The sequence below is a fragment of the Saccopteryx bilineata genome, chromosome 12 (assembly GCF_036850765.1).
Source record: "Saccopteryx bilineata isolate mSacBil1 chromosome 12, mSacBil1_pri_phased_curated, whole genome shotgun sequence".
Classification (NCBI taxonomy): domain Eukaryota; kingdom Metazoa; phylum Chordata; class Mammalia; order Chiroptera; family Emballonuridae; genus Saccopteryx; species Saccopteryx bilineata.
The window spans coordinates 22,067,154-22,092,634 of record NC_089501.1 but is presented as its reverse complement, the minus strand read 5'-3'; the positions used below and the strand labels follow the sequence as shown (position 1 = coordinate 22,092,634).

General features: G+C 37.6%; 1 protein-coding gene across 3 annotated transcripts in view; it reads right to left on the bottom strand.

Moving 5' to 3' along the window:
• The window catches only part of TRMT11 (tRNA methyltransferase 11 homolog), a 52,461-nt gene that overhangs the window by 10,433 nt on the left and 16,547 nt on the right, over positions 1-25,481 (bottom strand). For 2 of the 3 annotated variants that reach the window (XM_066247929.1, XM_066247931.1), the window contains 5 exons: positions 21,352-21,432; positions 18,813-18,977; positions 14,314-14,386; positions 14,062-14,193; positions 8,262-8,382 (listed from right to left, as the gene is read on the bottom strand). In XM_066247929.1, coding sequence (XP_066104026.1) covers positions 8,262-8,382; positions 14,062-14,193; positions 14,314-14,386; positions 18,813-18,977; positions 21,352-21,432 — 572 coding nt within the window. The remainder of the gene's footprint in view (positions 1-8,261; positions 8,383-14,061; positions 14,194-14,313; positions 14,387-18,812; positions 18,978-21,351; positions 21,433-25,481) is intronic. The other variant, XM_066247930.1, reaches the window with a different exon arrangement.

Sequence of the window (25,481 nt, the reverse complement as noted above, 5' to 3'; positions counted from 1 at the left end):
GTGGAGAAGCAAATGGGCGCTTCTCCTATGTGCCCTGGCCGGGAATCGAACCCGGGTCCTCCGCACGCTAGGCCGACGCTCTACCACTGAGCCAACCGGCCAGGGCACATCTAATACTATTAAGAGAAACTTCTAGCATTATTAATGGGAACAAGGTAAGGCTAAAAATCTTCATCCCTAAATTAGGTATTTACATACAGCCTGTAACTTTTTAAAAAATGTCCTTACTCTGCAAGATATTAAATTTCCTAAAGTCTATTAAAATATTTCTACATTAAAATCTTCCTATCTAGAGTTCTGAAAATGAGATGACATTGAATGATTGAACTTTGACACCAGGCACTCAGCACATGATTTCTTTCTAACTGTAAAAAGGATGTCCTGGCTGCCCGTGCCAGCATGAGGATACAGACCCCGGAGCACTTCCACATGCTCTCCACTAAATGCTGACAATTCTCTAACACTCAAAACTTCAGTTCAATTATAAAAAGAATACAGGACCAATACATCAGATAAAAATGTAACGACAACTTATTCGTTACTGTATCTAATGTTTAATTAAAATGTAGCAGAACTGTACTGACCCTAACCAAGCAGCGAAGGGGGAGTAACAGGGCCAAAGCGTGTACAGGCACGCACACAGACTCGCTTGCTTTAACATAGAGTACTCATTTCCTAGAGGACTTTTTAAAACTGTCATATTCCATTAAAAAATTAATAGAACACACATATATTTATATAAAGAGCAAAACCAAGAACAATTGCTTTGCTTAGGGATGAATTCAGCAGTGAAAATATTACAAAGGAAAACAAGAAAGTGATTACCATAAAAGTCAGATTAGTGGCTACACCTGCTGGGAGAGGTATTTGTAATGAGAAGTAGCCACTAAAAGGGGGGTGCTTCTTCTGGGGTGCTGCATTCCTCTGTGATCTTGACCTTGGTCATGGTTACAGAGATACTACTTTATAATTATTCATAAAACTGTACACTTATAGACAAAAAAGTACAAGTTAAAATCTCAGAGTTGAATTCTTGGTGAGTTACGCAGATGGGAAAAAGATACAAGTTTATGTTTGTTTTCAATTTGAAAACCACTACAAAGATAACTTAAATAACATGATAAATAAGAAAAAATACTAAGTAGAAAGTGTGTTAGATGAGAATTATATAAGAAGCCCCAGAGGATTATGCTGACTCCAGACATAAACTTCCCATTTCTCTATACCATCTATACCTTGGATTCCCAGATCATACTTTATATTTTGCAACAGACCTCTGACTAAAATTCTAGAGCACCAGTATATTAAAGACTATTTTACTGTCAAGCTTGAAAATATGAGCTAGACCGTAAGCACAGGTGCTCTGCCCTCAGTGAACTGCTCTGTCTCACACTAAGAGTCCAATCCAGAGTACCATACACAGGACCCAGACATCTACAACAATCCCATCCTGGAGCCGGGAGAGGAGAGACTTCCTTTTTCTTGGCTTACCAGAAACAATAACTTAAAACTGTTACAACAGCATTAACTTAAAAAATCCAGTTTGTTTGGCAAAATCATTTAGTTGCAGAATAAAAGAGAAAGTAAAATGATAACCCTGTAAGATTTAAATTCAATGAAAAGTAGCTTTAACAGCAAAAGCAATTCATTCAGAAGTGGATGACATGATCCCCAACACTGAATTCACGCAACAGGATATGCGGCATCACCAGGATTCTGTTTTATAAGCCTTTTTCAAAACTTTCAACTTACAATTTATAGCTAATGCCAGTAGTTTCCCTCTGCCTTGTTCTGCAAAATAATTTTTTTTTTTAATTTTTTATTTATTTTTATTTATTCATTTTAGAGAGGAGAGGGAGAGACAGACAGAGAGAGAGAGAGAGACAGAGAGAGAGAAGGGGGGGAGGAGCTGGAAGCATCAACTCCCATATGTGCCTTGACCAGGCAAGCCCAGGGTTTTGCAAAATAATTTTTTAAAAAGTCTTCTGTCTCTCATATACACAAACACACTTTCACACTTTGATGGTAATGAATATTGAATTAAGACCTACACTGAGTTCATATCCAATTAACACATTCTAACATAGTGTCATCCTGTCTTATTTTTCTTGCTGATAAATGAAGTAGCAACTATTTCCCACTGGGCATGTTATATGATTGAAATCTTTATACCTAATCTCTAATTTTTCATAGCTCTAATCATAAGGAAATTGTCCACCATCCTGGAATAGACAGGCAGAAAAGTGTGTGTGTGTGTGTGTGTGTGTGTGTGTGTATATATATGTCTCAGAAACAAAAGTCACCCAGAAGGAAACGCCTTTCATTCAAACGGCTGCCAAAGAAAAAACAACTGTCAACATTAATTATGAGAAATGATCATGTGCGATGGAATCAGGAACAAGCATTACGTCAGCAAAACACCAATTTATGATTATCAATATTAATTCACTATCATTCTTATATAAACTACTTATCACAAAAACTAATTTCTTCCACTTCAATAAGTCATTGTCTCAAACAAGTGACCTCAGTGTCTCTTCTTACCCTTCCTCATTTGAAACATATTGTTATAATGTTAATTGTGCTTTCTTCCTCCACAGCTTCAAAATCTTTCAGTCCCTTAGTCAAAGCCCTCAGGTAGGGCCCCCTTCCATTCTGATTAATGAAGCATTCATCAGCTTTGTGTAACTGGACTGCTTCTTACAGTCCCAAATAAAAAAATTACATTGACTTTCATCACCTGCCACTAGAATCATCTAACATTCTTTATTTTAAATCATCTGAACTACTCTAGCTAGCTATGCAAAAACAATGACAACCAATGTACACAGTATTATAACTTTAGTCTAAATTAATGTCCAATATCTCTAGACTAAAACTTACCAATATTTCAGTCCTTCTCAAATCACAAGGAGTGTGTAGAACATAAGGTAAAAGAGCCCCAAAACAAACAGGGCACAGGATGGCCCATTTAGTGCAATGGCAAACTATTGTTAAATGTGGCTCAGGCATATAAAAAAAGACTTCAAGAACATCTTGAAAATGGCTACTCATGCCTGATCTGTGGTGGCGCAGTGGATAAAGTGTCGACCTGGAAATGCTGAGGTCGCCGGTTCGAAACCCTGGGCTTGCCTGGTCAAGGCACATATGGGAGTTGATGCTTCCAGCTCCTCCCTCTTTCTCTCTCTCTGTCTCTCTCTTCTCTGTCTCTTTCTCTCCCTCTCTCTCTCATCTCTAAAAATGAATAAATAAAATAAATAAATAAATAAATAAAATAATAAAAAAAGAAAATGGCGACTCTGGGTACTCCTTTGTCCATCCAAGTAGATTGGCGGAAAAGGTTGAGAGAGTGTTTCTTTAGGTGACTTTCACTGAAGATATAACTATTATACTCGTATTCTGACCTGTTGTGGACAACTCTGGAGACCAGGTTTTTATCCTATAATTTCGCAAGAGAAAAACATTTATCGGAGTAACCACTGTGACCATAACTACAGACCGCAGCATCGTGTTGTACAACATGAGAAATGTGTTCTAGTAAAATAAATCACATTCTACCATGGCCCTACCAGTGATAAGGAAAGACTATCTTTAAAAGAAACTAGTAGTAAGCCACCCAAGAATATTTGTCTTTTAACCTTGGTATATTTTAAAGGTAGAAATGTGTTTTGGTAAAGAGGTGACATAATGTAAGAAAAATGATACAGAATTTCAATTACAAAGAGGAGTTTTGGTCTCAACTCAGCCACTTCCTAATCTCTAAAATGTGCAAAATAATAAGGTTAATGCATCTGAATGCTTTGTAAACAATAAAGCATTATTAAAGTATTATTTATCATTCATTTAACTTTCAGACTATATAAACAAGAAATAGTGACCCCAAACCTAGCTTTCCTTATCAGGTGTCTTCATAATTTCATTACCATTGTTAAGAATTTTCTTCTTTACTCTTAATGTTCAATAAATCTCAAAACTATAATAATCTAAAGATACAAAATTTTATAAAATCTATATTCTTTAGACAGTTTTTGCATTTATGTTTACATTTTAAGAGGGGGTAAAGAGAGAACACTTTATAACAACCTATCAAGTGGGCTAAAAGTTATCCTGAAGTTAAACCTAACAAGTGACAAATCAAAAACGAAGAGATACAGTATACAAAAGTGTAAAAATATAAAATTAATAGTCTTCCATTGCCAAAATCAACAACGCTGAACAAGCCCAAGAATAATTTGTTAGATGTGTATGAGAACTGTTTGACAATTTTATGTCACCACTTGCATTATAAAGGACTGAGATCTTGCAATTATATACACTTCTCTCTATACAAACAGAAGGTAGAAATGAAGTAGTTAATTAAAAACCAAACATGATGAATTTAACAAGACAGTATTTTCAGTTATAGTAAACTCCATACAGTTAAAAACCACTGACTAAATTTGATCTTGCATAGACCATTTCAAAAACGACTTGAGCATTAGGTTTTATACTTTCTAAAAATAAATTTTAAAAGGATGTAAGTAAAATGATTAAAGGCAACCAAACAAAAATTAATACTGTCTTTAAAACTTTAAAAATATCTAAGGTGAGTGTCTTAATTATTTTTATGTAGAAGAAAAATTCTCAGAAGCATCCTTAGATCATTCTCTGTTTCTTCTTCTGAGTATCAGATTAAGCTGCTTAGAAAAATATATATTATAACTGGAAAAAATTACAAGACTTTTTTAAACAAATTAAACTCAAGGGAAAGCAAATGTGAAACTGTCCACCATTTTGCCATTAAAATAGAAACAAAATTAAAAATAAAAATAAAAAAGGAGGCATTATAACTGATACCACAGAAATACTAAGGATCATAAGAGAATACTATAAACAATTACATAACAACAAACTGGGCAACCTAGAAGAAATGAATAAATTCCTAGAAACATACAACCTTCTAAGACTGAGTCATAAAGAAATAGTAAAAATCTGGCCTGAGTGGTGGTGGCACAGTGGCTAGAGCATCAACCTGGGGCACTGAGGTCCTAGGTTCAAAACCCCAAGGTCACCGGCTTCAGCACAGGCTCACTAGATTGAGCATGGGGTTGCCAACTTGAGCATGGGATCATTGACACAATCCCATGGTCATTGCCTTGAGCCCAAAGGTGGCTGGCTTGAAGCCCAAGGTCACTGGTTTGAGCCCAAGGTCAATGGCTTGAGCAAAAGGTACCGACTTGTCTGGAGACCCCCAGTCAAAGCATGTATGAGAAGTAATCACTGAGCAACTAAACAGCCATAACTACAGTTGATGATTCTCATCTTTTTCCCTTCTTGCATGTCTGTCTGTCTATCTCTCTAAAAAAGGAAGGAAGGAAGGAAGGGAGGGAGGGAGGGAGGGAGGGAGGGAGGGAGGGAGGGAGGGAGGGAGGGAGGGAGGAAGGGAGAGAAGGAAGGAAAGAGGGAGCGAGGAAGGAAGAGGGAGGGAGAGAAAGAGGAAAGAAAGAAGAAAGAAAGAAAGAAAGAAAGAAAGAAAGAAAGAAAGAAAGAAAGAAAGAAAGAAAGAAAGAAATGAAAGAAAGACTTAATAGACAGATAAGTAGTAAGGGGATTAAATCAGAACAAAAACCTCCCAACAAACAAAAGTCCAAGACCAGATGGTTTCATTGTTGAATTCTACCAAACATTCAAAGAAGAATTAAACTCAAACTCTTCCAAAAACTAGAAAAGAGTACTTCCAAAATCATTTTATGAGGCAGTATCACCCTGATATAAAAATGAGACGACACCACAAGAAAAATAAAATTATAGACCAATATCCTTGATGAACATAGATGCAAAAATCCTCAACAAAATATTAGCAAACCAAATTCAACAATACATTAAAAGGATCATGCACAATGATTAAGTGGGATTTACTCCAGAGATGCAAGGATGGTTTAACAACCACAAATACTACGACACATTAACAAAGTGAAGAATAAATATTATATTATATAATCATCTCAATAGATGCAGAAAAAGCATTTGACAAAATTCAACCTCCATTCAGGATAAAAATTCTCAACTAAGTGGGTATAAAGGGAACATACTCCAACATAATAAAGGCAAGATATGCCAAGTCCACAGCTAATAACATACTCAAAGGTGAAAGCTTTTATTCTAAGATCAAGAACAAGGCAAGGATGCACACCCTAGCCACTTTTACTCAACATTGTATTGGAAGTCCTCCTAGCCAAAGCAATTAGGTGAGAACAAGAAATAAAAGGCATCCACACTTGAAAATAAAATTGTCACTATTTGCAGATGACATGTTTTTATATATAGAAAGCCCTAAAGACTCCATCACAAAACTAGTTGGGATTAAAAAACAAATTCAGTCAAGTCGCAAGACACAGAAATCAATATACAAAAATCAGTTGTGTTTCTATACATTAATAATGAAACATCAGAAAGAGAAATTGAGAAAACAATCCCGTTTATAATTGCATCAAAAAGAAATACTTAAGAAGAAATTTAAGCAAGAATGTGAAAAAATCTGTACACTGAAAACTATAAGACATTGAGGAAAAAAACTGAAGAAAAATAATGAGACGATAACCCATGCTTGTGGGGATATACTGGAAGGTTATTGTTAAAATGTCCATAATACAAATTCAATGCAATTCCTATCAAAACTTCCAATGGCACTTTTCACAGAAACAGAACCAAATCCTAAAATTTGTATGGAATCACAAGAGACCCCAAACAGACACAGCAATAACAAAGAAGAACAAAGCTGGAGGCATCACACTCCAATTTCTAACTACATTACATAGCTGGCGTAATCAAAACAGATGGTATTGGCATAAAAACAGGTACATATGCCCAGGCTGGATAGCTCAGTTGGTTAGAGCTTCATCCCAATATGCAGAGGTTGCCAGTTCGATGCCTGGTCAGGGCACATACAGAAACAGACTGATGTTTCTGTTTCTCTCTCTCTCTCTAAAAACTAATAAAATAAATAAAAATAAACAGGTACATAGATGAACTGAACAGAATAGAGAGCCCCAAAATAAACTCATGCAAACATGATCAATTTTATAAAAGGAGACAAGAATGCATAATGGGGAAAGTACAGTCTCCTCAATAAAAGGTGGTGGAGAAACTGGACAGCCACACGAAAAGAAACTAAACTATTATGTTACACCATCCACAAAAATGAACTCAAATTGCATTAGACACTTGAATAAAGACCTGAAGCTATAAAACTCCTAGAAGAAAACACAAGCCAGGACATAAGCTCCACAGCATAGATCCCAACAATGACAATTTTGGACTTGACTCCAAAAGCACAGGCAACAAAAGCAAAAATAAACATGAGGCACTACATCAAACTAAAAAGTTTCTGCACAGCAAAGGAAACCATCAACAAATTGAAAAGGCAACCTACTGCATGGGAGAACATATCTGCAAACCACATATCAGATACAGGGTCAATATCCAAAATATATAAAGAATGCACACGACTCAATAGCAGCAAAAAAAAAAAAAGTCTGATTACAAGATGGGCAGAGGATCTAAATAGACATTTTTCCAAAGAAGACATACTGACAGTGAGCAGGCCCATGAAGGAGGCGCTGAGGCCGTAGCACTGCTCTTTTCTGCTCATCCTATAGACCCAAAGCAAAGATGGGGCTTGCCCACATCGCTAGTGAATTTGGGAGGGTTTTGGTTGTCAATCCAGGTTAAGTCCAAAGAGCATTCTGGGCATTTAATTAATATGAAATATTGCAGATGTCTTATGCTTTCTTCCCAAGCTTAACTGTGTGCTGTGTGTGAGGAGGAGGCAACAGGAGGGGAGAGAGAAAACGTGTTGGGCCCTAAGAGATGGGCAAAATTACCTTCTCTCTTATATAAAGTGACATTTTCTCTTCAGTGTAGTCTGCAATCAAGTAGATTATGCTATTGGAGAAAAAAGGTAACTAGCAGATTGCTAATTCAACGACAGTATTTTAATTAAGAGTTTTAGAACCGAGTTGGCAGCAAGAATGTCAAATAAAGCCTGAGAGGTTAAAGTTCATTTTAATTCCAGTCTTCTACTCACCTTCTATATTCTACTTCAATCCTCTAACCCCACCAAATGTCACAAACCTCTTCAACTTCTGTCTTTTCCTGAATTCATTGATAATTTTTAAAAAGGTCCAGGACTAATATTTTCAAAGTCCATTAAAGGAAAACTTAAAAAACAAAATTGACTTCTGATCCTTCCAGAATTTATCCCCAGAATACCTCACATTTACCTCAAACGTCTTCACCTTCTCCATGGTTATCAAACGCCTTGCCGTGTGGCTGGAAAGCTTCTGCTCACAGTTGCTAATGAGTCTCAGGCAAGGGTGCCAGGGGACCAGCTCTTCGGTGTACCTGAGGAAGGGCAGCTGACTGTTAGAAACACTCGCATGTCCACCCACACAGGATGCTCAGGGGTCACCCAGTGAGGTGTAAGACCTCCCTCCACTACATGTTGTTCCGTTATATTTTATATACACTGTTTACATAACCCATGAACAATCTGGATTTTTTCTTTTTTTTTCTTTTTTCTTTTTTTTCATTTTTCTGAAGCTGGAAACAGGGAGAGACAGTCAGACAGACTCCCGCATGCGCCCGACCGGGATCCACCCGGCACGCCCACCAGGGGCGCGCTCTGCCCACCAGGGGGCGATGCTCTGCCCATCCTGGGCGTCGCCATGTTGCGACCAGAGCCACTCTAGCACCTGAGGCAGAGGCCACAGAGCCATGCCCAGCGCCCGGGCCATCTTTGCTCCAATGGAGCCTTGGCTACGGGAGGGGAAGAGAGAGACAGAGAGGAAAGCGCCGCGGAGGGGTGGAGAAGCAAATGGGCGCTTCTCCTGTGTGCCCTGGCCGGGAATCGAACCCAGGTCCTCCGCACGCTAGGCCGACGCTCTACCGCTGAGCCAACCGGCCAGGGCTTGGATTTTTTAAAAAGCAATGTATTTTCATATTACCACATCTGAAAAAAGACCCCAATTAACTTTGTAAAACTACAAGACTCAAGTTATGCATAAGATTATTCAAATAGACTACCACTAAAATAAATGCTACAAATGACATCAATTCTCTGATCACATTAACCATGAAATAAAAGCAAAGCCAGATAATGGGCAGCAGAAACCGCTGCTCTGCAGCACAGGTCCCATGTGGCTGGAGAGGATGTCACCTAGAGCAGGGCAGTCAGGCCGTAGGAGTGCAGAACCTGCTATCTGTCAGGTTGTTGGTATCATCTTGAAAGGAAACGTGAGTGACAGACGTGGGAAAACCAGTTACAGAGCAGAATGCAGAAGAACAGTGGCAGAGGGGTTTGTCAGTGTTTACTTTTCCTCTGCAAATCTTTATACCTTTCTAGACAGCCTCTGGAAACATTTAGGATATGGGAAAATTTAAAGCTCTGATCCAAAATGGGAAAGATGCCGATTAGCAACTCAGGTAAATGACGACCATCTCAGCTAGCCTGCTCTCTAATGAGTCTACATGATATCACCAGCACTCTTGCATGGACTTCTCTAGGTCTCTCTGATCTCCAAGGAGCTCTCCCCGTTACCTCAACCACATGCTCAAAACCTTCATCACCCACTTACCAAGCAACATTCATAATGCACTTCACTTTATTATCAGTGAAGGAATTCTCTTGAAGTCATTCTCGGCCTCCTTCCTTAGGGCTTCCAACAAGTAATGACCTTTTCAGATTTCACCTCACCTAATAATTCTCTAATGTTCACTATATTGTCAGAAATGTTGTACTTCTATAACATCAGTTAAAATCAAACTTGGAGTCTTAATACAAAGCATTTATGATATGAAGGAATACATTCTACACCACAGTTGAGAGATTAAAATAAAAACTAGTAAGACAGAAGATAGAGCCTTGCCCTTATGTTTGCAAAGAGCAGGTTTTACAGATGTCTCAAACTGTTTGACAAACTTAGTAATGCACCCTTTTTAAAGGGAAAAAAAAATTTTCTGGTGGAGCTGAAACGTATTTTTAATTAAACATTCCTTAAATATAAACAAAGATAAATTAGAGATAAAGTTCTTATGCTTATATCTCTTATATAACTATAAAAACAAAAATAAATTTATAAATCAGAAGTACAAAAACAATACAACTTTAATTAATATTTATGACATGAGCCTGCCCAGGCGGTGGCACAGTGGATAGAGCCTCAGACTGGAACACGGAGAACACAGGTTCGAAAACCCGAGGTCTCTGGCTTGAGCATAAGATCATAGACATGACCCCATGGTCATTGGCTTGAAGCCCAAGGTTACTGGCTTGAAGCCCAAGGTCGCTGGCTTGAGCAAGGGGTCACTCTCTCTGCTGCGGAATCCCGGTCAAGGCACATATGAGAAAGCAAAAAATGAACAACTAAAGTGCCTCAACAAAGAATTGATGCTTCTCATCTCTCTCCTCCCTTCCTGTCTGTCTGTCCCTATTTGTCCCTCTCTCTGTCTCTGTCACAAAAATAAAAAAAATTATGACATGAATGATGGTCAGTTGCTAAAACAAAATCACCAGTATTTGGTTTAACAGTAGAAGAAAAAAGTTATGTTTTAGATTCTTGCTCTCAATTGATCTTTAAGTTTAAGCAGGAAGGAACATCATTTGGGTAATCATTATCAATAAAAAATTTGTTTTTAACCACTACTCTAGTATTAACAAGCCAATCAATTTAACAGTATACTCCCAAAACATCACACTAAAAAAATAGCAGTTAACAAAAAATTCTTTACTAAATATTTACTAATATACAGTATTTCATAGCAATGAACTGTGTACAAACTATGTATTAAATAGAAGCTATAAATGTGTACTATGCCTAGACTATTAGAATAGTACGGTTTCTTAATTCCATTTTTATTACTATCCCCTACAATCCAAGCATCTTTTTAAAACCTAAGTCAGCCAGAACAGGCAAATCCACAGAGAAAGATAAGTAGTTGCCAGGGACAGACGTGATCGACATTCCTCATGTGTATGGGGTTTCTTTTGGGAATAATAAAATGTTTTAAAATTGGATAATAGCAATGGCTGCATAACTTTGTGGATATAGTAAAAACCAGGGACTTGTACACTTTAAAAGGGTAACTTGCATGGTATAAAAATTATAATTATAAAAGTCCCCAAAACTGTGTCTATAGACTCCTAGCTTTTCCATGAGTCAACTTTGAAAGTCACTTATTTTCCTGTTAATCAGCACACCTCAGGCTATTTTGAAATATTACTACAGTTTCCCCTTCCATGTGAGAAACAGATTTTGTGTTGATTGGAGCACTTACTGAAAACAGTTTAAGGGATTACTTTTTTGTTTCCTAGATGAGAGATGAACAGCATGTTCTGATCACTGCTCTGAGCCACAGAATTAATTTTTATTACAATTAAATATTATCCCCAAATCCTACTTTGAGGCACTTTCTTCACTTTGTCAGCATTTTTATTACGAGCACCGCCAACTGGATCTCGACCAAAGAATAATGTTCACAAAGAAACACAGTTTCTGATGACTTCAAGAAACTTACCTGTGTGCAATGGCAATTAGAAAACAACACTATATGGATATGTGCATTGAGTAGCTTAGCAACTCTGTAACATCAAACACACAGGAGTTGAATTTATGCCCTGTCTAGTGAATACTAACTACATGGATCTTCAGGGTCATTTTCAAGTAGCTGAAATTGTGAATAACAGACCCACAAATACCAATAATCTACAGTAATTTTATGTTGCAAGTCTCGATGAGGGAGAAGAATAAACTATGAGAACAAAGATGAAGGACTGATAATACAGCTGAGGAGGGTTGGGAAATGTCACAAAGGTGGTGACAATTAAGTCATGCCTTGAAAGATGACTAGAATTTTACCAGCTAAGGGAAGAATGGTATATCAAGCAATAGAGACAGAACAAAGGAAAAAAGATACAAAGTGTACAGAGTATCTTGATAGTGGTAAAAAAATCTGATATACTAGAGTGGGGAGAATCAAGACCAAAGGAAGAAAAGCAGAAGTTTGAGTGGCAGTTCCTTCTGCACTTCAAATAGCCAAACAGCGAGAAAATCCTTCTTCAATCATCAGCTCTAACAATTCTTCAACAAAGAACTAAGCTTTTAGGTAGTACTTTGTGCTGTCTTACACTTTTCAAAATGTCCTGGGTTGAAGGAATAATGTCTGAACTTGATGATAACATGTAAGTCTTTTTTTCTTATATTTACTGTACATAAATATTCAAAAAGCATTTTAGAACAGTGTTAAACTTGTCTGTCTTTTCGGAATGCCAGTTGGAAGCTGTGCTGTTTTTTGTTGTTTCATAAACATTGTATTGGAAGTTACAAAGGCCGGGCCTAACATTAGTCATACATTTGTCACTGGGCTTATTATTTTGTTACCAGCACTAATCTCATTCCACCTCTTCATTTTAGAAATAAAGAAGATTAATTCCAAGGAGTGAGATGACTTCTCGAAAGTTAAAAGCCAGCAGGCTTATTTGTTTCTTTATTCCCAGTGCAACGTCCACATAATTCAACATCCTGCCAGGTCCCGTGTATGTTATATGTGACATGGTAAATGGGGTTTTATTAATATTTTCAGAGGACACATTTGTCTATTTCTATGCAAAACTGGTTCTTGCATTAAACAAGCTGAATTACAGCAGCAAGCTTACTTGCTTAAAATAATTTTTAAAAAACATTTTTATGGCAGACTGAAGAAATAGCCCAATTTTGAGTCTGCTATTATCTTTCTACTCTAAAGATCTCGCCTTGCCCTGGCCGGGTAGCTCGGCTGGGTAAGAGCAGAGACCTGACACGCAGGCATTGCTGGTTTGGTCCCCAGTCAGGGCACGTACAGAAACAGATGGGTGTTTCTCTCTCTCTCTCTCTCTCTCTCTCTCTCTCTCTCTCTTTCTTCCTTTCTCTAAAATCAATGAATTTGAAACAATAAAATAAAGATATCATCTTGTTCAAGACATCTTGTCTCTCATTGTTGACATATATAACTCTATTGATAGTTAATAATTAATGAATAATAAAACCCAAACCAATAATGTTGAACATTATCAGGGCCTAAGACATATGCATAGCTATTATTTTGGTGTTAGCTTTTTAAAAGATTTACTGCATTTAAGGTGATCATAATGGCCATAACAGATTAAAGCTAACTCATGGTAAATACATGAACCATTCAACTATGTTGTTAAAAATTACCTAGTTGACCTGATGAGGCAGTAGTGAAGTGGATAGTGTCGACCTGGGATGCTAAGGTCCCAGGTTCAAAACTCCAAGGTGGCTGGCTTGAGCATGGGCTCACCTGGCTTGAGTGTGGGGTCACCGGCTTGAGCGTGGGATCATAGACATGACCCCATAAAATTTGGCTTGAGCCCAAGGTCACTCGTTTGAACAACAGTTTGCAGGCTTCAGTAAGGGGTCATTGGCTCAGCTGGAGCCTCCCCCCGATCAAAGCACATATGAAAAAACAACTAAAGTGCCATAACTACAAGTTGATGCTCCTTATCTCTCTCCCCTCCTGTCTGTCTGCTTCTTAAAAAAAAAAAAAAAGAAAGAAAGAAAGAAAGACATTATCTATCTGTGGCCCAGAAAAACAGCCACCGAACAGCTGTAACAGGCACTGAGCTAAGTGTAGCATACAATAGGGGTTGGCAACTTTCTAAAGGCCAGAGAGTAAATATAGTAGCCTTGTGGGCCACGTATGTTTCTGTCACATATTCCTTTTTGCTTTTTTTTTTAACCTTTAAAGATATAAAACCAGTCTTAGCTCAAGAACCTTACAAAAACAGCCTGAGGACCACATCTGGCTCATAGGCTATAGTTTACCAACCCCTGATGTAAAATAAGAAGGTCAGAGTAATTCAATCAATAAGAGAAAGAGAACTGTTTTATACACACATGGAGGTAAACAAAGACTATCACACATTAAACACAAAGATATCATCCTGAAATACAAGTAGACAGGGAAAAATTATGCTAAATACCATAGAAAAATGAAACTAAAAATAAAATTATTTAATATACATACTCTGGGGTGTACACTGGTAACCAATAGACTAGTCTTCCACCTAATATGAGGGTCTCAGCTGCAAAGTTTAACAGATCCAAAAACATATCGCTCAGATGATAACTCAGGGAAACAGGAACATGGCTTTCTGGACTAGACAAAGAAAAATTTCAAAATCAGTGAAAAACTTTAAGGCTGTTAAACTAAGTTAACTACAAAGAAGCAACAGGCTCTTCTCAAAGTAGCAACACATCATACTTAGCTTTCACTTACCATTTTTCTATCCCCTTTGGTATTTCCTTCTGTGAACCTGTTCTTCTTGTAGATTCTCTGATACCATATGGAGCTAGACAGAAAACACAGGTAACACAGAGAGTCAAAAGTCACCTAATCCCCAATGAGGGGCAGCTGGACATCATCTGCCTCCAGTTGTGACACCCTGAGAATTGTACACGTCACCTATGCAATATTCCAACTCAGAATGTGTAACACAAGGAACAATTTATTTAAAAGATTTGGGAGGGTGGGTAGGCCCCCGTGTTCTTCAAAAATGTCAGTGTCATAAAGACAGAGAAAGAGTGTGAAAGTTATACAAACTAAAGGCTGCCTAAAAGATAAGATTACTAAATGCCAATACCTGACACTAGACTAGATACTATTCTAAAGGGGAGAAATATGCTATAAATGATATTACTGAGTCAACTGACAAAATCGATGACTGTCGATTACACTAGTATACTGACTTATTGAAATCGTTACTTTTTTACATCTACTTTGGCTATTTAAGAGACTATCCCTGTTCTTAAGAAATGCACACAGAATTGTATGGGTAAAGGTAACAATGTATGCAATTAACTCTCAAGTGATCAAAGAAAAAAATCATATTTTATGTAACTATACATGAGAGCAAATAACAGATAGTTAATAAAAAGTCACCTAGCTTTCACAATGTATATTCATACTGATATTATAATACCTTGATGATTTTTCTATTGTTAGATTTGTTACGAAAGAACTAAAGTGGGCTAAGATGGAAGGGCTGGTGGGATACACTTGCCACTATTTATAGATTTACTGCCAAACATTTTGGAAAAGGCAGCTCTCTTCTTCTATAGGACGCCTGAAGAGCCCAGGAACTCAGGAGGCATGGGAAGCCAGTTCCCAAGCACATTCCTGATGCTCAGTGGCTCACAAGCCCCGTGGTTCAGAGGATTCTTGTAACTCTAGAAAGGTGATGCCAGTGAAAACAGACACTACAAAAAACACTAAAGATTAGCCATGGAAAAATGTGTGATACCTTAAACATCTTCTTCGAAATTTGATACAGTAATTGCAAATGACATTTTGGCTCCAATAGGTATAATAATAACCAATTATAGCCAAATATAAAAAAATAAAACAAATATATGCATTAAAAAATAAGCTGAAGGCCCTGGCCGGTTGGCTCAGTGGTAGAGCGTCAGCCTGGCGTGCAGGAGTCCTGGGTTCGATTCCCGGCCAGGGCACACAGGACAGACGCCCATCTGCTTCTCCACCCCTCCCCCTCTCCTTCCTCTCTGTCTCTCTCTTCCCCTCCCACAGCTGAGGCTCCATTGGAGCAAAGATGGCCCAGGCGCTGAGGATGGCTCTGTGGCCTCTGCCTCAGGCGCTAGAATGGCTCTGGATGCAACAGAGCGACGCCCCAGAGGGGCAGAGTATCACCCCTTGGTGGACATGCCAGGTGGATCCCGGTCGGGTGCATGCGGGAGTCTGTCTGACTGCCTCCCCATTTCCAGCTTTGGAAAAATGAAAAGAAAAAAAAAATAAGCTGAAGAGAAAAAGAGAAGACAATATAAATAGTTTAAGAAAACTCCTAATTACGTAATTAAATTGGTGTCCTACCCCATATTCATAAACTTTTCCTTCTCACTATGTGAAGAAGTACGGGGTAGAGGAATATTAGTACAAGTTGGCATTTTTTGTATGTATTGATAAATTTTGTATTTTAAATGTGAATGACTTTTGGAAACTAATCCTACTACAGTGGTACCTTCAGATATGAGCAGACCAACATATGAATTTTTAAGATACTAGCTGCGACTCGGTCTGTATTTTTGTTCGAGATCCAAGCGAAATTATGAGATACGAGTCGTGATTCAGGAAGCTGCCGCTAGTTGGTGCATTGGCACATGGGTCCAGTATCGGCAGCACAACACCAGCATCTCTTTCTTTCTCACGTGTTACCAGAAGAATCAAGTCGAATCTCGTGCGAGGTACTCGTTCTTGCTTCATTTTTGCATTTTTTACTAACTTTTTTTGTGTGCTATTATGAGGCCAAAGAAAGTGAGTGTAAAGAACAGTGGTGACAAAAAGAAGAGAATGATGTTGATAGAAGTAAAGCAAGAAATACAGTGGTACCTTGAAATACGAATTTAATTCATTCTGTAACCGAGCTCGTAAGTCAGTCAATTCATATATCAAACTGCTGATACTGGACCCGTGCGCCAATGAGCCAACTAGTGGCAGCTTCCCAAATCACGACTCATATCTCAGAATTTTGCTCAGATCTTGAACAAAAATACGGACCGAGGCGCAGCTCGTATTTTAAAAAATTTGTATATTGGTCTGTTCGTATCTCAAGGTAACACTGTAATAGAAAAACATGAGTGTGGTATACGAGTGATTGAACTGGCACACAATACATCTACAATTTGTACCATCCTTAAACAAAAGGATGCCATCAAAAGCGCAAATCCAGCAAAAGGAACTACAATTCTGTCCCAATTAAGGACAAATATCCATGAAGAAATGGAGAAGCTTCTGCTGGTGTGGGTGAAAGAGAAAGAGCTGGCACTGGCAGGAGATACAGTGATGGAGACTGTAATATGCAAAAAGGCACACATTATTTACAGCAACTTGAAGAAGAAAGAACCATTAACCTCAAAAGAGGCAGAAGATACGTTTAAAGCAAGTCATGGCTGGTTTGAAAATTTCAAGAAGAGATTTCGCATCCAGTCGGTGGTGAGGCATGGTGAAGCTGCGAGTGCTGACGTTAAGGCAGCTGAGGAGTACATCGCACGTTTTGCTGCGCTTATCGCAAAGGAAAGCTACATCCCCCAACAAGTGGTCAACTGTGATGAAACAGGATTGTTTTGGAAAAATATGCCCCAGAGGACTTTCATCACCAGAGAAGAAGCTGCCAAGCCATCAACCCATGAAGGACTGTCTGACCCTTGAATTGTGTGCAAATGCTAGTGGTGACTGTAAAGTAAAGCCACTGCTAGTGTATCATTTCAAAAATCCTTGAGCCTTTAAGACTCACAAGATTCTTAAAGAAAAACTGCAGGTTATGTGGAGCACCAATGCTAGGGCATGGGTTATGCAGCAGTTTTTTATTGAATGGGTAAATCTCGTCTTTGGTCCTGCAGTGAAGAAATATCTTCAAGAAAATAAACTCCCAATGAAAGCATTACTAATCCTTGATAATGCTCCAGCCCAACCACCTAGTCTTGAAGATGACATTCTCGAGTTCAAATTCGTGAAAGTCCTCTACCTTCCATCCAACCCGACTTCAATCTTGCAACCTATGGATCGGCAGGTCATTTCCAACTTTAAAAAGCTTTACACAAACCTCTTGTTCTGCTGCTGCTTTGACGTGACTGAGAATACAATTCCAACCCTTCGAGAGTTTTGGAAAGATCACTACAACATCGTGATATGTTTACACATTATTGACTTGGCATGGCAAGAAGTTACAAGAAGAACCTTGAACTCGGCATGGAAAAAGTTATGGTCTGATGTTGTTGCAGACAGGGACTTCGAAGGATTCGAACCAGAGACCAAGACTGAGGTAAAAGCGTTGGAGAAGACTGTGTCCCTTGGAAAGTCGATGGGTCTGGAGGTGATGAGGGTGACATAAAATGAGCTCGTCGAGGAACATGAGGAGGAGCTCTCAATTGAGGAGTTGAAGGAGCTACAGATGATGCAACATACGGAGCTTCTGTAAGAGATTACTAGTGAGGAGGAGGTAGAGTCAGAGGAAGCGATTTCTACAAGTGAAATTAAAGACATGCTGGCAATGTGGGAGAAGCTTTCAAGTTTCATTGCAAAGAAACAGCCAGAAAAAGTTTCAACTGGTCGTGCTTCAGCACTTTAATGACACTTGTTTGTCACATTTCCATAACATTTTAAAAGGCAGGCAAAAGCAAACCTCTTTGGATAGATTTTTATTCAAAAGTCCTGCAAGTGAAAGTGCCAAAACTGCAGCCAAAAGGCAAAAACTGGTGATGATTAAATGAAAAATATGTAATGTTAAGCTTAGGTTAAGTTTAAAGTTAAGGAAGTGCAGTTTTAATTTTGTTTAAAGTAAAGAAAATGCAGTTTTAGTTTACATTTAGTGTTAAGAAAGTGCAGTTTTAGTTTATGTGTCTACAGTGCCTGCATCCCTTCCTCCCTCCCTCCTCCTCCACCATTTACCTCCGTTAGCCGCACTCGTTTGTCTCCAAGGTGAGAATACAGTACTAAATAACACTTTTTTCTTTTATTTCATATATTTTGTTATGCATTGTAAAGTATACATGTGTGTTTCTTAATTAAAAACATGTCTTTTTTCATAATTTAGGATGGTTTGGGGACATTTCACAAGACTAGAACAGATTAAATCTATTTCAGTTATTTTAAATGGGAAAAATTGTTTGATATACGAGTTGACTGACTTATGAGCTCGATTACAGAACGAATTAAACTTCATATCTCAAGGACCACTGTACTACTTTTGTAAAAAACAAACTTACGATCAGTGATGATTGCATCAAAATGTGTGCCCTTTCTCCAGGCAGGTTTGGATGCGTCTGAAACCAGGACATCAAGGTAGTGCTTCTCCAAGCCATACTGACGGAGATTGGCCCTGATGTTTTCATCTGGACCTCTCCACTTCTGGTTCTTCCGACTAGCCTTTCCTGAGGGGAAGAAGAAGGAAGATAGGAAGTACTGAATTAAACAAGCATTGTTATTTCTTATCATTTAGCTAAAAGTAATGTTTAACCCATCTAAACTGACATTTACTCAAGTAAAACTTGCTTTCACTTAAAATCTTAACTTTAGTTATACAAATAATTATTTTTATTTCAACTTATAAAAATATATTTTGGACAGTAAAATATACTGACATCTGATATTGTTCTTCACTTTTCAAGTAAAACTGCCTCAAAACACTAATTCAGTACTTACTGATTTCAAAGTGCAGACTAGTAAGATACAGAGTTGACTAGAGATTTCTTTTCCCCAGCAGCCAATAGTCTCATTAAAAATAGGGATGAATCAGATAAATAAAACAAACTAAGAGAACTAATTTGGGAAATGCAGGAGCTGTGACCATGAAGAGGGGAGGCAAAATGGAGATGTTACAGATCAAAAGTGAAAGCAGGGGTTGAAAGAAGAAGTTCCAAAGTCTAGGAGACACATGTGAATGATGACACCATCCACCAAACTGGGAAAAACCAATAGGAAAAACAAGCTTAGAAAAAAAGATGAGATTCGTTTGAGGTACAACAGTCTGGCTCGTGAGGCACCTACAGAACATTTAAAAAGAGATATTCAGCAGGTAGTTAGAGGTCAGCATATATACACATAGGAGACATCAGTATATAAACTTAAGTTAAATCCATAAGAATGAAGAACATTATTAACCTCGGTGGCAGTAACATATGTGTTTGGTTTATAATTATTCTATTTTTATACATTCTTCTGCATTATGATCTACTTCATAACAAAATCAAAACTGAAAAGTCAAAAGGAGGATGACATGACTGTGCACAGCGTGTAGCGTGACAGGAGGAGCGGGCAGAGAGATGCCGGGAGAAAAGCAACATGTCAGCACAGAACAAGAAAACTCCGGGCCTTAAGGAGGCTGAGATGGACATAACATAAGAAATAACAGTACGGCCTGATGAGACTGCTGTCTCAGAAACCCAGGGTGCTTTACGAAGGCCAACACTGCCAAACGCTGTAAGTCTGTGGCCTTCGAGTTTTCATGAGGCATGAAAGCTGGCAAGTAATGGGCACCAGAAAGTGAGATGTGAAGTAAAAGAGATGGCAGGTAAATAATAGTTTTTCAAGAAGTGCTTTGGCAAAAGTAAGAGTAAAAGAAAACAGTAGCTAGAAGGCCCCTAAAGGATTGGTAGAAAATGTTTGTATTTTTAAAAGCAGGAGAAACTTGTGAACATTTGAGTGCGGTAAGAGATCAGAAGAATTAGGAGGAATCAGGAGGACATGCCTTAACAGCATCTTGGATAAGCTCTGAGGAAACTCCACATCCATCAGAATTCTAGCCAAGAGCACAGAAAGGTTATGAATAACTGTTTCATACAACTTTCATAAATAAAAAAGTCAAATAAATTATATATGACAGTTGCCTTAAAGAAAACATACCGCTTCTCTTACAAGCAAACTGAAAGAATTCTTCTTAGCACTTTGTCTACTCTTACATATTACACATGAAGAACATCTCTTTCTGGTTAACCTATTTAGATGAACTTGATAAAATATAACTCATTTTCCTTATGATATATATATCACTAAATTCCTTATAGTCAATAGAGGGAAAAAGACAGGTGTCATTAGAACAATGTATCAAATTACTTCAGCAAAAGAAAATAAACTATAATAAATTCTCACCTATATAGTAACATACTGAGTAAGAAAAAGATAAAGAACATTTTAAGGGTTGATAGTAGTTACAATAATGGAACTAGATATATACAAACAATTTCAAAGTCATTGGTGAAACCTGATATTTTTCATATCATTCAGCTATAAGGAATTACTTTTTCAGTTTGATTCAATTCCATTGAAGAACACATCAGTAGCAGCAAAGCCTCTAGATTTTAAATTACGGTATTTCCCAAAATACCCTCAAAAGCAAGCAATCTTTAAACAGAAACTGTATGTTTATTAACATAGACATGCTGATTACAAAATGGCTAATCACTCTTCTATTCTTTTCTCCCAACCCTAAAGTTTATGACCTTATAGTTTGCCTACTTTTAAAAAAATCTCTTACTAAGATCACAACACCTCTGAGGGGAGGGCTTTTTCTTACTCATCACTGTGACCCCCACCCCCCCAGGGGACTACTCTGCACATACTGGATCACTTCATAAAAAGCAGATATCCAATGAAGTCTTATTGCTGTAAAACTGTATTATATATATCAAAACTCTGTATTTAACATTAAAAATAGATGGTTAACACCATATAAATAACTTTATTTACTCTAAAGGCACAGTTGGTACCAGAGCAGAGATTGTGACACTGTCTAGAATCACTACTCACCCAAGCCATGAAGTGTGTTGTAGTCTATGTCTGTCCCATACACATAAGCACCAAAATGAGCAGATGCTACCAGAAGGCCTCCTGAAAAATCACACAATTATGATCTGTTAACCAGAAAGTCCCAGACTCTTTATTTTTTCCCGTACTACATCTGGTCCAGACTCTTAGAGATAGCTGCGGGCCCAGTACCCTAGAATGACACTGGTCATGGCCACAATTAGCAGGCCTCAGAACCAAAAAAATAGAACAAAACAAAATATCCTAAGCTAAGCTCATTACATTGGTCACAAAGCTGGTAATTACTATATGACTTGGCATCATTACTTTAAATTGCAACATTCATGAAAAATTATCATTGGGGGTTGAAAATAATGCATATTGACATTATTTTCATCTCATTTTGAGAGATCTATACAAAGCATCGTGCTCTCTCTCTATTTTTCTTTTTCTTTTTTTCCACATAAGCATATAAGGCTGCTATACAAAAGAGTTGGCAATAAGTAAATTCTAACTGGGCTCAATTGCCACTGAAGTCACAGTATCTCAAATCATTAAGATGGCATAATTAATATGTAGGACATTAACCCTTGCAATAATTAAAATATTAGGATAAGAAACATTTCTTTAACTAGTGAAGCAATGATCTTGTTTTAAAACTGTAAATATGAATTTGTGAATAACTATTATGAAACATACACAAAAACAATTAATACAATCACTTCTGTTTACTAATTCTATGATCAAAGTAAGAACAGATATCCCAATACAATTTGACTGATCTAAGTAATCTAACAGGTGTTAATGGCTCATATATAAAGAAAAATCCTAATAAAGATTTAAAAATTAATTAATGCAATCATCTGAAATAAAAGGCAATAATATTTTCAAATTGTTCTTTAAAATTTCACAAAGTTAATTTATTTAATAATTATACTTTCACTGAACCTCATTTTTTTTTAATCATCCAAATTAAAACACTCTTACTGTTTGGGCAAGTCCTACTAGCTATGCTATAGAAAGGTCTGTCAGTCAAACTGAAATCAAAAATACATTCTTAGACTGTGCACAGACTGGGACAAGGAAAAATAACTAGGCTTATTTCCATTATGTCCTTTTGAAAGTAATCCTCTAAAATTAAGATGGGTAGTGCCTCCAGAGGGCCAAGATCTATAAATGAATATTGTTCCTTCCATAGCCATTTAAAACAGTCTGGTGACATGTATTTAAAAATACTTTTCTCATGAAAAATATTATAACTGGCTTCTTTCTATTGGAGTCCATGAAGAAGAGAAATGCAGGACCTAAAAGTACAGCAAAAACCAAAACCTAGGTTCCCTCATACAAAATGCAAAAGCATTTCTGTGAGAGGTAAGTAAGACCACTGATGCTTACTCTATGAGTGGAACAGTCCTATATGGGAAAGGAACTGTATGAGATGACTTGGAATACTCACTAAATCACTTCACCCAAATTACGAAGAATTACTACAATTCTGCCAATCAAGGCAGATACTCACCTAGAAGAACTAGTTGTCAAGGGGAACAGAAAAGCTTTCCTGTGCTTCCTGAAACAGAACCTTATCCACTGGTTACAGTGAGTTTTGAGAAGACCCAATTTAGAGTCCACTGCTGAAAGGAGATGAATAATCTGTTAGACTGCATCTGTTAGTTACTTTGTGCGCTTTAAGCTTTTCAAGTTATAAATAAAATCATTATAAATTAGCTCCTCTGAACTGGACACTGGGTAATCACTGTCAATTATCTAGTTGGTTTTTTCCCGTTAAATTGAAGCATTTTTTACATTTAGTTGCACCTCAGTTAGAGTTTCCTGGAAGCTTGCTGGCAGAAGGAGTGAGAAGAGAAGGGGTGAAGTGCGGAGGGGACAGGTAAAGTGGCTTACAAGGTATCTCACTATACGCTCCTAAGTGTAAAAACACCACCAACTCAGGGTTTTCATTTCTCACTACTTAAATAGCAACCACTTAAGGTTAGGGTAGTAATATATAGGTAAAAGGACACAATAAGTGAACTTAATATATATGATAAAAAATTAATTTATGCTTTTCATCTTCAAATATTTAAGAAAGCTTCATAAAAGTATGAAAATGAGAGAGACTGGCTTTTGGTTTTGCTGAAAGAAAAGGTAAAAAAAGAGAGAATAATGGAGATACTAGTACATCTAGTTTATCCTTAAAAAAATTCCAATAAATTAAACTAGCGGCCTAAGCAAAGGATACTGCCAGAATATATTGAATACAAATTTTAACAGATAAACTACAAAACTCAGGAGAGGAAAGTACAAAGAGTTGTGGGCAAAATGGGAAGCAGAGACTGTTACGCAGACCTACAGAGACCGATGATCTCTCTTCTCACTTTTCCCCCAACCCCCATAGTCTCCTCCCAGAACTAGCAGTCAGTTTCCCAGCATCTGCATTGAAGATTTTGCAATGATCAAATTGTAAAAGGAGCTGCATTTCTTCCCTCACACCACTGGGCCATCTGAAGGTAGCAGAGGCCGCGGAGAACAGAGTAGCACCTGGGAGCATCGGCACTACTGAAGGCGCCGTTCCGCTTGTGAGAGGGGAGGGGAGCCGGAAGCAGAGCTATGGCCGCAGGAGTTCCACCAGGAAACCGTCCCACACCTGCCTATACCAGCATCCGATTGTGCCAAGTATTCTCATTAGAGACAAGGAATGAAAGTTTACGATTTTAACCTTCAATTTCCTGCTTGCTGTCATAATTTGCCAAGAGTTGCAGATTATCAGTATCTTGGGAATTGGCCAAATAAGAGATTATAAAATAAATTCATGGCCCAATTGTTTATCATAACTATTCAATATTGACTATATCTAACACCTTTCACCAAAAAGCCATTAACTTCTTAGTAAATAATAATTAAAATATAATAGTGGCAACCAGTGCAGTTCACTGAACGTCTACCATGCAACAGGCAACTTTCTAGGAATTTCATATACACACATGACCTCACTTAATCCTCACAATATATTGCTTATTACATTACAAATGTGAGGCCCACACAAGTTAAGAATCTCATCCAAGGTCACATAGAATAAGGATTTAAAACTAACTCTATATAATCTTATGGTAGTCTATGTTATATTACCCCTTTGGGGCCAGCAGCAACTGAAGTAAATATACATTAGCTTACCAGTTAAAGAAGCAAAAGTAAAATTTGTTACTAAACAAAATAAATTAAATTAAGCTGCACACTCGGTGAATAAGAGCTGTCTATCACTCACAAGCCTGTGTCACATCATAGGCAGGCCTGTGCTATTGTAGGTATTCAGCACATTCATGCTGGTCACTCCATTGGCCATGCTCATATTAGAACAGTAGCACTTCCCAACTACTGAGAACTGACCTGGTGATATGTATGCTCCCCCTCAGGAAAAGGGAGCTACACAACTTTTAACAAATCCTACTAAAATGAGAGTCAACGTATTTATTAAAATGGAATGAAAAATGTGTTTCTACAGATCATAATGTCCTTCAAGACAATGGAGAAGATTTAAGAGAAAAAGGGGAGGTATTTGGGCAGGAAAAGATTACATCCTTCCTTTTAGTTTCCCAGAAGCTTTCTACTCTCATCTATAACCCTGGCAAAATCACAGGTCCTAAGTAGTCAGTGGGTAAAGCATTTAGAAAACTAATATATGTCAATTTTGTACCTTTAAAATAGAAAAGGGATTGATAGACTTGAATTACTTAAAAATGCTGAAAAAGATACCATCAAATACTTTGCAAAAAACTATGGCCATGGAGGAGGGTACAGGGCTTCTTACTTCTCCAACCCTTCAGAAGGTACTACCCATCAATGAGATAAAACAGCCCTACATAGAGGACAAGCTGTGCTTAAGATTGGTGTCTATTCACAATTATTGGCTATTATCAGTTTCAAAACAAAGGCACCAAAAACTAGCTAAAGTTCTAAAGCTACACTTAAACTACAAACACAAATTATAAAATGTATTTTAGCAGCACCTTTGTAAAAATCTTCCTCTTGCAATTTTTCATTAACTGTCCTATGTATACACAGTCAAATGACCAAGATATGCTACCCACTCTCACAAGCTGCCCTAAAGGAATTTAGGGGTAGGTATTTTCACCCCT